This window comes from Salmo trutta, unplaced genomic scaffold (assembly GCF_901001165.1).
Source record: "Salmo trutta unplaced genomic scaffold, fSalTru1.1, whole genome shotgun sequence".
In the NCBI taxonomy this organism is placed as follows: domain Eukaryota; kingdom Metazoa; phylum Chordata; class Actinopteri; order Salmoniformes; family Salmonidae; genus Salmo; species Salmo trutta.
In genome coordinates, this window is record NW_021823173.1 from 39487 (window position 1) to 53630 (window position 14144).

Sequence of the window (14144 nt, forward strand, 5' to 3'; positions counted from 1 at the left end):
TTCTAATCAAGTAGACTTGCCAGCAGGTCAGCGCATGCTCTGTAGCTATTCCGTCTGGCCCTGTGACCGTACATACATATGTTAAAAGGTCTCACTCACATCGGCTACGGAGAGCAGTCATCACACAGTCATCCGGAACGGCTGGTGGTCTATTGCATGGTTCAGTGTTGCTTGCCTCGAAGTGAGCATAGAAGGTACTTAGCTCGTCTGGTAAGGTCGCGTCACTGGACAGCTCGCGGCTGGGTTTCCTTTGGTAATCTATGATAGTTTGCAAGCCCTGCCACATCCGACTACCGTCAGAACAAGTGTTGTAGGATTAGATCTTGGTCCTGTATTAATGCTTTGCCCATTTGATGGTCCATCGGAGGGTGTAGTGGGATTTCTTATCTGCGTCCGGATCAGTGTCCTGCTCCATTTCAAGCAGCAGCTCTAGCCTTTAGTTCAGTGCGGATGTTACCTGTAATCCGTGATTCTGGTTGGGATATGTACAGTTGAAGTCGGAAGTTTACATACACTTAGGTTGGAGTCATTAAAACTAGTTTTTCAAACACACCACAAACTTCTTGTTAACAAACTATAGTTTTGGCAAGTCGGTTAGGACATCTACTTTGTGCATGACACAAGTAATTTATCAAACAATTGTTTACAGACAGATTATTTCACTTATCATTCACTGTATCCCAATTCCAGTCGGTCAGAAGTTTACATACACTAAGTTGACTGTGCCTTGAAACAGCTTGGAAAATTCCAGAAAATTATGTCATGACTTTGGAAGATTCTGATAGGCTAATTGACATCATTTGAGTCAATTGGAGGTGTACCAGTGAATGTATTTCAAGGCCTACCTTCAAACTCAGTGCCTCTTTGCTTGACATCATGGGAAAATCAAAAGAAATCAGCCAAGACTTCAGAAAAACAATTGTAGACCTCCACAAGTCTGGCTCATCCTTGCTCCATGTGTAACTGTCCGGAGCCGCCAGAGCCACCCGCCAGTCCGGGGCCGCCAGAGCCGTCCGCCTGTCTAGAGCCGCCCGCCTGTCCGGAGCTGCAAGAGCCGCCCACCTGTCCGGAGCCGCCCGCCTGTCCGGCGCTGCCAGAGTCGCCCGCTGCGAGGGTCCCCAGCCCGGGGTCGGCGGCGAGGGACCTCGCTCTAGAGGCGCCACCAAAGTGGGGTGAGCCAGTGATGGAGCGGGGTCTGCGTCCCGCTCCTGAGCCACCTCCGTAGGGGGAAGGATTGGGAAGGGGGGGGGGGGTTGCACAAGAACTGTCGGTGACAGTGGGTACCCTCCCTTTAGTTTGGGGTTATTGTTTTTGTGAGTTTTTTTTTCTCAGGTGCATTCGGGGTCTGCACCTTTGGGAGGGGGGGGGGGTTCTGTCACGTCCTGACCAGTAAAGGGGTCATTTTGTTATTGTAGTATGGTCAGGACGTGGCAGGGGTGTGTTTGTTTTGTGTTGTTGGGATTTTTGGGTACAGTTCTATGTCATGTATTTCTATGTTTGTATTTCCAGTTATATTTCTATGTTCAGGGTTTTGGTTTGGCCTTCAATTGGAGGCAGCTGTTCTTCGTTGCCTCTAATTGGAGGCCATATTTAAGTAGGGGTTTTCAGCTTGTGTTTTGTGGGTGGTTGTTTACATGTATTGTCTGTGTACCTTACAGGACTGTTTTCGTCCTGTTCATTTCTTTAATAAACAAGAAGATGATTCACATACCCGCTGCATATTGGTCCCCTCACTACGACGAGTGTGACATTACAAGGATAAACACTTGGATCAAATGGGGAGCTGTTGTGTTTTTCAGCAAGCTGTACAGATCTTTAGACAGATCTTTAGTCCAAATTATTCAAATTATTACCCCTTTCAGTGACCTCCAACCATGGCCATGATATGAAACTGTGTCAGAAATACTTGCAGCCTGAAGTCAATTGGGATTGATTTATGACCCTCTGGGATTGCTTCATGATATCTGCTGAGCTGTTCTTGAAACAAAAAATGTATCCCATACACTCGATGGCAAAGTTACAAGACGTGTGCCAAAGCAACAGATCATTTACAAGCCCAATATGTCCATGTTCAGAAATGGGTGGATCAGAAATACATACAGCTTCCCCAGCAATATATCTAAAGTAATTTGGCATTGGTTTATTGGCAGATCTGATGCCATTTGAGCTGTGCACCAGAGGATATGACCATATATGAAACAGACGTTTAACTGATATGGCCATTAAACGGACCAGTCAAATACCTGCTTCTCTTTTGACAGCTATATTTTAGACTTTAAAATGAAAAAACAACAGAGATCGCAGGAAGACACGGTCAAGGACAATATAAGTAAAGTCCATGACAGAGAACATCAATAAAACTGGGAATCCCACACCCTCCCTTCAGCTGCAGCTGTTGGAACACAAGTGTCTCTGGGAGAGCAGGGGACTCTTCCTAGCCAAGGCTTTTGGAACAGAAAAGACGTGACAGCCCAATCCACTAGATGACCGCACCAAGGATCACTGTTTAGAAGTTAAACCCTTCATATCCAGTCTCACAATTGGAAGACTGATTTAAATCATGGGGGAAATGGGAAGTGTTCCTGTCTACCGGTGAATGAGTTGAATAGAAGGTGTTGAATAGAAAGTTGTCCAGTTTAACTGCTGCTTTGGTAACAGTCTTGACGTCTATAGCAGCTGTTATATCTGGGATGACTGAAGACTTGATGATAGGAGCCCCTGCTTTATAGTCCTGCAATTTATGAACCAAAAAGTGATAACATGTCAAACAGTCATAATAACAGTCAACTTTAGTATCGCAATCATCTAAATAATGTTGTACTAAACTTGTTGGATCAGAATCAGGGCTGTGTTCATTAGGTACAGTGTAGCAAAACATTAAGAAGCTAGTGGCCACCGGCTCCTTAATTAGGCATTGTTCAATACTTTATACCATCACATCTTTATACCATCACATCTAAGTCAAAATAACAACAATTTCAATTACACTTAGCAAATTAACTTGTATGGAGGTGCACAACACACTCCCCATCCTCTCGTCATGTTCTGTTCAGCCGTTAACGAGAACCACATACTTGATTTATTAACAGGGTCGTTAAATGTCACAAATGTTCCAACTTAAATGGTTTATTTCTCAATTGTGCTTTAAGATACAAATGTGAAATATATGTCAACAATCCTTCCTCCAAAGGACCCTTCTATGGATTAAATGTGAAAATCCCCAAATCTTTTTTGTTCTAGTTTGGTGAGGAACCACCCCAATAACTTTCTAATAGCTACAATAATGTGGCATACAGACTGTGACTTTCTAGCTAACCTTCCTTTCTCAAGTAGTTAATGTTTCCTCTTTCAGAACCTATTCATAATCCACTTCATTTTTACATGTTGAACGCTAAATATGTTCAAAATCACATTGAGGTGACATTAGTGTGGGACCAATGTGTCTGATCAACTTCCCCTCGCACTCCATGGTCCTGGACCTTTCTCTTTGGTTTTGACTAGATGGTATACAGCTCTATGTCAGAATGAATTTTTTGAATTTACACAGCAGCTTAGGAAAATTTGGTGAAGGTTAGGAAAAGGGTTAGGGTTAGCTAAAATGCAAAATGTTTAAACTTAAAGCTGTATCCCATCTAGCCTGCAACTAAAGTTAGCTTACAGAGTGGGTAACTGCTCACTGCTCCAAAAACTGCCTTCTGGCACCATGTATTTAGTCTGTGTTGACTAACTGTTTGACCTTCATTCCATCCTCTCCCGCCACTGTAGATTATATTTATAGCCTGCTCATAAAACTGTGAAGCCTCCGTTATGTGTTTGGTAGGCCTATGCTGACAACGCTATCTGGCATCTAACTCATTGCAATTTGAACCCTCTGGTAAATGTGGATAAGTGTAACATTACCGAATACATGAAATGCTTTTTTCCTAAATGGGTATAGACTTGTTAGTGCTTGTCTAATAATATATTATTGAATTATTGCAAACACCCCTACGCAACAACCAAGCCACCCTCTGTGAGAAATTCCTTAATGTCATAAACATTTAGTTTGCATGGTGCTAATGTTCTCTCCAACCACAAACATGGCAAGTAAATATCTTGTTTAATAACAGTGGCATCAGTGCCAGAATTAGGCTGCTTTGGCAGATATATCAAACAATAAATCTTGGCTGCAATGAAGATGAGAGCACAGTCCAAGAAATGAAAAGGCCCCAATGGGGTTCTTCCAGATGGTCCGCCCCCTGCTCATCTAGTGTGTCCAGTAGCTCCCCCTCTTTCGGGGCTTCTTGTAGGGGAGACTGGGGTTGGTTGTCTCATGGGTTGGTTGTCAGAGTGCTAATTATTCCCAATCTAAATGGCGCTGTGTAATATTTTTAAGGTTCAAATGTGTGAATTCTCTGAGCTTTCGTAGCATTAAGATAATCTTTAGAACCTTCTTACAATGTCTCTTTAATAGTCAAGGTGTTTCCCAGAGCCTTTGTTAGTAACGTGTCTCTTAAGAAGCTTTGCACATCTACGAGTGACCACTCGTAGAGCAGCCAAAGTGCATTGTTATTCACAGATCTCCGCTAAACATAGAATCAAGAAGTTTGGGTTATCTGTCTGACTGTGACTGCAGATAACTTCAGAACAAAGTTGACTACAAATACAAAGTTGCCAAGGCACTTTAAATTGTTATAAACAAGTGAAGGATAAAATGATAGGCTTTTCAATCATATTGAAATAAATGTAATGTTCAATCAACTGAAGTCTATTTTGCGACCAGGCTACTATCTGTAATTTTTGCCTCTGTGTTTCATGATGTGCAACACCATGTCTGCAAATTATGTTCCCAATCTGTGATTTAGTGCATTATTATTGGGTAAGCATAATAAGCCGCCTCAATTGCCTATTTGCAGCCATAGGTGATAATATCGCTCTAGGAGCTGATCTGTCATCAGTATTGTGGAATAATTCTTTCCATCCTATCAGAATCGACAAATGGTCTAACGATGCACTTAGCAAACGCTTTCTCTACGTGCTTGTTTGGGAAACACTCTTCAAAATTTGGCTTTCAATATAATGCTGCATCTAGTGCGATAATTGTAATGCTTAAGTTACATCGCAACTGGGAAACGAGGCCCTGGGCAATTCATGTGAGCATGACAAAACATTAATGTGAGCGTCTGCTAAATGACGTAAATGTAAATGTAAAATGTATGCTTTTCTTGTAAATGTTCGAACTATGAGAGAATCCATGAATTGTGTTTGTTGAAAAGAAGAAAGGGAGAGCTATATTTCAAACCTATTTTCTGACTTCCTACGTCAAGCCATGGGGGTATACATTAATGTATAGAGTATATTGCCAGTATACATTAAATACCAAGATCAAAATGTCATATGCTTTTCTTAAAGCATAAAATTCTGCATTTTGTTAGGAATATTGTTCAATCAAAGAAAGACATGGCTATTGCTAAGATTCTGTTTGCTCTATTGCATCACTTCCTCTTACCACAAGAATAACCCCATACTGTGTGACATCATCAGTTTTGTGGAATAATACTGCCCCTGCGATGGGGCTGGTTGTCACAAGTGGACAGAGTGTGTTTGATGACTCATAACTCCATGTTGGAATAAGATATGAGGATAAAAAGGGTCCCCATTTCAACCCAAGACATTGGTTTCCTCATAAAATGTTGTCGCGTTGGTATGAAGGATCGGGAGACAGGCGCAGGAATGCGTAATAGGGGTTTTAATTTCCCAAATGACAGCGTGCCATGTTTAAGGCACGGGGACAAAGATCAAACAAACACGTATACAAAACACAGGGTTGAGACCCTAACAAAAGAGCGAGGAGTACATTGAATAAATACACCGGGACGAGACCCGTAACACACACGCACACAATGATTCCACACGGGACGAAAACCGTAATCATCTGCACAATAACAATGGCACGAAAGCCAACACAACATAGCACAGGTACTCACACGAACCAACAGACATTGTGACAATAATCGACAGGACACTGGTAAACCCAAGGCATACTTATACAATTACTAATCACTGGGAATAGGAACCAGGTGTGCATAATGACAGTTCCGGAGGGATCCGTGACAGATATACTGGTGATGAGAAATACACACCAGAGTAAAAAGTGACAACCAACCCCGGTCCCCCTACTAATGTGCTGGGTGGACACAGCACCCCAAACACACAGGGTGTATTCAGGTGGTGAAAATGCAACGTAAATGTAAAGGAATCTGTTACTTTATTGTAACTATTCCCTACTCATTTTATAACAGTTTTACTGAAGTCAGCTCAGCTGCTAAGCGGTTAACTTCAGAGTGTAATAAAAGTTTGAGGCAGCTATATCGCTGTCAGCAATATGAGTGGATAAGATGATTGAAATACTGGTATGATGTTATGTAAGTCATAAGAATCCTACTGGACTGTTTTAGCCAACTGAAATGTGAGACAAATAAAAGCGTCTCGAGAATCTTTTTAATAGATCATACTGTAGATAAATAACACGTTAGATTTAACGCTTTTATAAGCTGTTATTGAAAGCCTAAATGTTTCTGTTCTAGATTTTAAATCTTAATTTAAGATGGTTCCACCAGGGTGATAAATCAAAGTGAGCAAAGCACGAGGTAACGGCCAACTCCGTCGCAAGCATGAGGTGAGGAGACAGTTCAGATGTGTTTACAAGCTAAATAATATAAATAACAGGTGAACATATATATAAAGTTGTTGATGAGGATTAATGCCACTAAAATGGAACTAAATACGGCCAGATTAGGTTTAATGAAAACTATTTTAGTTGTAGTGGGGCAACATGGACTCACTCCATTACAGTATATGAGGTTCAGTAGAAGTAACATTGGGATGAATCAAACTTTTGATATTGTCATAATTTTTAGTAATGACATCTCTCATTTACATAAATTCAGCGAAATTCAATTCAGAGACAAATATGACATAAAAAAGTAATGTAATGGGAGTGTGGTGCTCCTGGAAGTAGGAGGTGCTAGTGAGACACAGACACACAGAGGTCTCTCATCCAATTCATTTCCTTTCCCAGAGTGGTCCATAATTAACTTTTGCTTGGTTAGCACTTCCAACCAGATATAAGGAGGCTGAGGCCCCAGCATCCATAAGTCAGATACCTTCTTCCTCTGTGGTAAGACCTCTCCACCTCCTTAGATTTGTATATTTGTCTCATCTTTACTCAGCAACTGAGGCAGTAGCTAACTGCACTGTTTAAATTGAGTGCTGCATGTCTCTTGTAAGATTTGACAATATGCAATCAAGTGCCATTGGTTTTCTTTAAACGTGCATTACTTCAAATCTGTAACTTCCTTTTATGGTCTAAAGTGGTGCTCCAGCACCTGTTTGTAAATTAAGGGAGTAGTCTAGAATGCATCTGGGTTTTCAGGGGTATTTATTTCAGTAGTAAAGTGAGATGCTATTAGGAAAATGAAAGTTAGCAGTTGCACCTGTAGTTTAAATTGCCATGGCTTTAATTATTTAGTTAAATGTTTTTTAGACATTCTGGGGTTAAAATGATAATGATTTTGACTTTTGCGTTTTCACAACACTCTCATGTTTCACAGGGTCCTCCAAGAAGTACACATTCGTCTGTAGGAGGGGAAAAAGAAGGTGAGACATGGTTTCAGTCTTCACATAAAAAGTGAGAATATTCTGTTAGAGATACCACTCACCTAACTCTGTTGACTGGGAAGGAAGCACCACAGAGTTAATCATGTTTCATCTCTTTCCTAGTTATCCGTCACCATGAGTACGGACGCGGAGATGCAAATCTACGGCAAGGCTGCCATATACCTCCGTAAGCCTGAGAGGGAGAGGATGGAGGCACAAACCGCACCCTTTGATTCAAAGAACTCCTGCTATGTGACAGACAAGGCAGAGCTGTACCTTAAGGGTCTGGTCACTGCCAGGGCAGACGGGAAGTGTACTGTAACAGTCACGAAACCTGACGGCACTAAGGAGGTAAGCCTGATCTGAAAAGTATTCAAGCTCGTGTAATTACTCTGTTTCATGAAAAATCATCAAAATGATCAAAAACATTTCAATAGACAATATGTAATCAGTAACAACAGATAGATTGAACATGTATTTGTTTTTGTAACCTTCAAACACATCATGTTTAAAGCTCAAGAATCAGTCAAGAACGTATGTGTCAGTGGGTGATAACTAAGTAGTTGGATTAAATGTTGGATTGAACTGTAATATTAATGAGCAAAAAGCATTCAGTCATGTCCACTTTGATCAAATCAAATCAAACTTTATTTGTCACATGCGCCGAATACAACAAGTGTTGACCTTAGCGTGAGATGCTTACTTACAAGCCCTTAACCAACAGCGCAGTTCAAGAAGAGATAAGAAAATATTTCCCAACTAAACTAAAACAAATAATAAAAAGTAACACAATAAAATAACAATAACAAGGCTATATACAGGGGTACTGGTAACGAGTCAATGTGCGGGGGTACAGGTTAGTCAAGGTAATTTGTACATGTAGGTAGGGGTGAAGTGACTTTGCATAGATAATAAACAGCGAGTAGCATCAGTGTACAAAACAAATGGGGGGGGGTCCAATTTAAATAGTCCGGTGGCCATTTGATTAATTGTTCAGCAGTCTTATGGCTTGGGGGTAGAAACCGTTAAGGAGCCTTTTGGTCCTTGACTTGGCACTCCGGTACCGCTTGCCGTGCGGTAGTAGAGAAAACAGTCTATGACTTGGGAGACGAGTCAATTGTTTGGGCTTTCATCTGACACCGCCTATTATATAGGTCCTGGATGGCAGGAAGCTTGGCCCCAGTGATGTACTGGGCCGTTATCTGTGTGTAATCTATATTCCTGACTATTTCAGGAAGGAAAAGAGTTCAAAGATGCAGACATCTTCGAGATGAATCCCCCTAAGTACGACAAGATTGAGGACATGGCCATGATGACCTACCTGAATGAAGCCTCTGTGTTGTATAACCTCAAAGAGCGTTATGCAACATGGATGATCTATGTAAGAAACCTGCACATACAAACACTCACATACATGAACATAAATAAATACACACATAAATGAATGGTAGAAACCAAAACAAATCAATACAGTCGACCCACATCAGTATACCAAAGTACACCCACATCCTTACATAAATCCAGGTAAAAGTTCATCTGACTTTACTAATCCACAAATGTAATTATACTTTCATCCAGACCTACTCTGGGCTCTTCTGTGCCACGGTGAACACCTACAAATGGCTCCCAGTGTACGACGCAGAGGTTGTCAACGCCTACAGAGGGAAGAAGAGGATGGAGGCTCCACCCCATATCTTCTCCGTCTCTGACAACGCCTTTCAGTTCAGGATGATTGGTACAAGCTCTCATGGATGGTTGGATGGAGGAATGGATGGTTGGATGGATGGAGGGATGGACGGAGGGATGGATTGATGGTTGGATGGATGGAGGGATGGACGGAGGGATGGATTGATGGTTGGATGGATGGAGGGATGGACGGAGGGATGGATGGTTGGTTGGTTGGATGGATGGTTGGATGGATGGACGGAGGGATGGATTGATGGTTGGATGGATAGAGGGATGGATGGTTGGTTGGATGGATGGATGGTTGGATGGATGGACGGAGGGATGGATGGTTGGTTGGTTGGATGGATGGTTGGATGGATGGACGGAGGGATGGATTGATGGTTGGATGGATGGAGGGATGGACGGAGGGATGGATGGTTGGTTGGTTGGATAGATGTCCATTAAGTGCTCATAGATAGATAGATGGATGGATGCATCAATGGAAATTAAAATATGCATCAGAAAGGTATCTCCTGTGTTCTAGTCAGGGTAATAACAGTTTGCTGGGAATATCTGATGTCACTACCCTTGAAAGGAAAATGTACCAAATTGAAATTCGTGATGATGCTATGAATTAAATAATGTCCCCATAATGTTGCTTGAGTATGATAGGCAATGTGTTTTTTGGTTCCAGATAAGGAGAACCAGTCCGTCCTGATTACGTAAGTTGTTTACTAAAATGTCCCTTGAGAAGTGTTTCTATTGTAATAAGTTGGGTCACTTGGTGTGATGAAATACATGACAATATGAATGGATTAGAGCATTAGGCTATGTGTAATAACGAGTCGATGAGAAGTAGTATTTGTTAAAGACTTATGTCAGAACACAGGTTAACAGTGTATTGTTCTATGCTATTTCTTAGTGAAAGCCAATCTGACACTCGGACATGTAACTAAAACCCCTCTTTCTCTGTCATATAAACCAGTGGAGAATCCGGTGCAGGAAAGACTGTCAACACCAAGCGTGTCATCCAGTACTTTGCCACCATTGCAGTGTCTGGGGCCAAGAAGGAAGCAGAACCTGGCAAAATGCAGGTAGGTTGTTGTTATGTTTGCCTTTTTAACACATTTCAGTTTGGTTGGCTGTGTAAACTTGTTTTCCAGTGGTGAATCCTCTTTCAAGCAATTGAGAAAAACTAACTCGACAATGTTACCAGTTTTTGAGTAACTTGTGTTTGTCTCAATCAGGGGTCTCTTGAGGATCAGATCATTGCAGCTAACCCTCTGCTGGAGTCTTACGGTAATGCCAAGACAGTGAGGAACGACAACTCGTCTCGCTTTGTAAGTATGAAGGGCATACTGTGGAAGTTAACTTATATTGGAAAAATGTAATTCAGTAGTTCCCTTCTGTTATACAGATATAAGATGTTATTTTTATCATTGGTTTTGTTGCTGAAATTCAAACTTGTAGTGTGTTGGAGGTTTTAAAATGTGAATTTTCCTCTTTAAAGTTTCAGACTTAATTCGCTGTAATATTTTTCATTTATCAACCATTACAAAACAATGTCCATTATTTATAATCCACATTATAATTCACATTTCCTGTTGCTGCAGGATTTTTTCCCCTGCTGTAGCAAACTGGATCCTACATCAAGATCCTATATCTGTATCAATAGATCCAATATCTGTCCAACAAACTGTAACATTTAAAGGGGTCTATCAAAGTAAAATGTTAGATGTATTTGTTGACCTATTTCTAACCCCCATGCTCTACTACAGGGTAAATTCATCAGGATTCACTTCCAAGGTGGCAAACTGGCTAAAGCTGACATTGAAACCTGTGAGTTGGTTTTGATTGTTTCTCAATGCTTTCCTAATTCAAACAGATTTTTGGGAGATCAAATTGAAATGTATCTCATGTTCTCTGTCTTGACTCTCTCTCTCTCTATTCTCGCTCTCCTCTTCCTCTTGTGTCTTCACTCTCTCTCTCCTTTCTCTCTCAGACCTGCTGGAAAAGTCCAGAGTATCCTTCCAACTGCCCGATGAGAGAGGCTACCACATCTTCTTCCAGATGATGACAGGCCACAAACCTGAGCTAGTTGGGACGACAAGTAGAGGTCCAGAGGAAATTATTCCCACCCCCATCAATGGAATATATAAAAAATATTCATAATCCACAATTTGAATACTATTACAATGAGTACATCCAAGGTACAAGACATCTAGACTTTGGAAGGTCTCTGGGAAATATCTATCAAGTAATGCACTGTGAAGCAGTAGTCCACAAGTCTCAGTCTCCTCTAATTGATGCTATTTATTATATACTACTTGTATCCTTGAGTCCATCTATTGAGTAAAGGAGGGAGAGATACTGTTTTAGTTTTTAACCTTTATTTAACTAGGCAAGTCAGTTAAGATAAATCTTATTTACAATGACAGCCTACCCAGGCAAACACTAACCCCGAACGACGGTGGGCCAATTGTGTGCCACCCTATGGGACTCCGAATCACGGCCAGATGTGATATAGCCTGGAATCGAACCAGGGTCTGTAGTGACGCCTCTAGCACCGAAATGAGTACCTTAAACCGACTGCGCCACTCAGGAGCCCCCAAAATACTGTAACAGGTGGGACAGCAGAATTTCTAAGAGATTTAACTGACAAGCTTGTTCTCTGTTGTCCACAGAAGTGGCGCTCATCACCACTAACCCCTACGACTTCCCCCATGTGCAGCCAGGGTCAGATCGCTGTGGCCAGCATCAATGACAATGAAGAGCTGGATGCCACAAATGTGAGTCAAACCAAAGGGTTAACCAAACTCTAGATATGGAATTGATAGGACCACCATCAACACTGAATGCACTGTAAATTCCCCAACTGGTGGCAGCTGGGAATGTGTTCATGTACTGTTTTTGTTTGATTCTAAATGCCTGGTGTTATGTTAGGCATGTGCCTTCAAGGAAGTTCTTCATGCCTTCCACAAGAGAGCACCACTAAGTGCCTTGTGTAACTGCATAACTGTGCTGCCATCTACTAATGTGTTGGCCAAGCGTTATCATGTGGAACAGAGAAGCCAGTCAAATCTATCCATCCCATTTGTTCTGCAGTGAGCAGCACAGACCTCTAGTGTAACTAAGCAAACTATCATTCAGTTCATCTCTGTTGTACTTCCTCTTTAATGTCAGGATGCCATTACAGTCCTGGGCTTCAGTAATGATGAGAAGGTTGGCATCTACAAGCTGACAGGAGCAGTATTGCACCATGGAAACTTGAAATTCAAGCAGAAGCAGCGTGAGGAGCAGGCCGAGCCAGACGGCACAGAGGGTGAGTCACTCATAGATATACAATATTTACAGCATTAGTCCCACTCCCAGTCCCCAACATAGAAATAGAACACCTAAGACAGACAGTGCCACGTGAACGTCAGGCAGGAGATCATTTTTGGAGAACAAATTACAACCTCCACAAATGTGGGTGAATCAAAACCTAAGCCACAAAGAAATTAACCAAACTATTTTGTCAGTGTGAAATCAGAAACAAGTGATCTTGTGTCCCTGAGTCTGTTGTTGTTGGTTCTCTCTCCAGTGGCTGATAAAATCGCCTACCTGCTGGGCCTGAACTCAGCTGAGATGTTGAAGGCCCTGTGCTACCCAAGAGTGAAGGTCGGCAACGAGTATGTGACCAAGGGACAGACAGTGCCTCAGGTAAGGCGGCCAAACACAGCAGCTACCATTTTTTGAGCACTGGAATTATTTTGGGGACGAGTGCATTGCTTTTGTTTTTCCCAAGCTTGTTTCACCTTATGATTAGACATGGTCAATATCGCATGTATTAATTTGAGGTATTATCATTGCAGGTTAATAACTCAGTCTCGGCTCTGGCCAAGTCCATCTATGAGAGGATGTTCTTGTGGATGGTCATCCGTATCAATGAGATGTTGGACACCAAGAATCCAAGGCAGTTCTATATCGGTGTGCTCGACATTACCGGGTTTGAGATCTTTGATGTGAGTATGACAATAGAACAAGACAATTAGATGTGATTGAGATGGATTACAGCCTTGTATGATGAAATTATCCCTTTTAAAACTCCATCAACAGTACAACAGCATGGAGCAGCTGTGCATCAACTTCACCAATGAGAAACTGCAACAGTTTTTCAACCACACCATGTTCGTCCTGGAGCAAGAGGAGTACAAGAAGGAGGGAATCGTCTGGGCCTTCATTGACTTCGGCATGGACTTGGCTGCCTGCATTGAGCTTATTGAGAAGGTACGCTGTCTGTGGGATTTTAGTGGACCATAACAGCAAAGCTCATATGGAGCGCTGTGTGATATTATCACAGTGGTACAACGTATACAGTATTAAAATCACTGGGGAAGCCAATCGAGTCCAAAAAATCCAGAAAACCAATGTGTTGTTATAATTGCATTGTTTGCTCTATAACCTTTTAGTTTATATGCTTTGACACCGTGATATATAGGCCTAAGGCCGAGACAATAAGAAGACACAGTGGCAGAATAAATTCATCCACATATTTGTTTCATCACAAAACCGGAGAGCAACATCTCTCCCATGGAGTCGACAAAGCATAATGCATGTAACAAACAGTTACATGACCTACAGCATGGTCAGTCAAGTACATTTTCGGCCATTTCGGACCAAAACATCTATTGATTTAGAACCACAGAGAGTTACCGCAAGTCGCATAGAAAACAGGAGCTGCCTCCCTCCAATATTCCAGCGCCATTTCAATTTCAACATTTCAACAAACAAATCACCTAGGCTTAGTCTTATACAGTGACAACTCAAAGATTCCAAAACTATTTTAGTCCAATCAACGG

At 41.7% G+C, this 14144-nt stretch overlaps 2 protein-coding genes across 2 annotated transcripts; both read left to right on the top strand.

Annotated features, from left to right (window-relative positions):
- The first annotated feature begins 7604 nt into the window (after window positions 1-7604).
- On the top strand, window positions 7605-11501 carry LOC115189513 (myosin-13-like). Its single transcript, XM_029748124.1, has 9 exons — window positions 7605-7638; window positions 7762-7989; window positions 8873-9019; window positions 9217-9373; window positions 9998-10025; window positions 10289-10397; window positions 10551-10643; window positions 11082-11142; window positions 11306-11501. The coding sequence occupies exons 2-9, from the start codon at window positions 7774-7776 to the stop codon at window positions 11473-11475; spliced, it is 981 nt and encodes a 326-aa protein (XP_029603984.1). The 5' UTR covers window positions 7605-7638; window positions 7762-7773; the 3' UTR covers window positions 11476-11501.
- On the top strand, window positions 11499-13572 carry LOC115189514 (myosin heavy chain, fast skeletal muscle-like; the record flags this gene model as incomplete). The annotated part of the gene is made up of 6 exons (XM_029748125.1): window positions 11499-11513; window positions 11988-12092; window positions 12487-12625; window positions 12887-13005; window positions 13158-13307; window positions 13402-13572. Coding segments are annotated over exons 1-6 (699 nt in total), but the record flags the coding sequence as incomplete, so codon positions are not given.
- Between the last annotated feature and the right edge of the window lie 572 nt (window positions 13573-14144).

Excerpts from the sequence above, each read along its gene's own strand:
- LOC115189513 (XM_029748124.1), top strand. The coding sequence starts at position 7,774 with ATGAGTACGGACGCGGAGATGCAAATCTACGGCAAGGCTGCCATATAC. Across the intron at positions 10,026-10,288 it reads AACCAGTCCGTCCTGATTAC|TGGAGAATCCGGTGCAGGAA; the intron begins GTAAGTTGTTTA and ends CATATAAACCAG. Across the intron at positions 11,143-11,305 it reads TAAAGCTGACATTGAAACCT|ACCTGCTGGAAAAGTCCAGA; the intron begins GTGAGTTGGTTT and ends TTTCTCTCTCAG.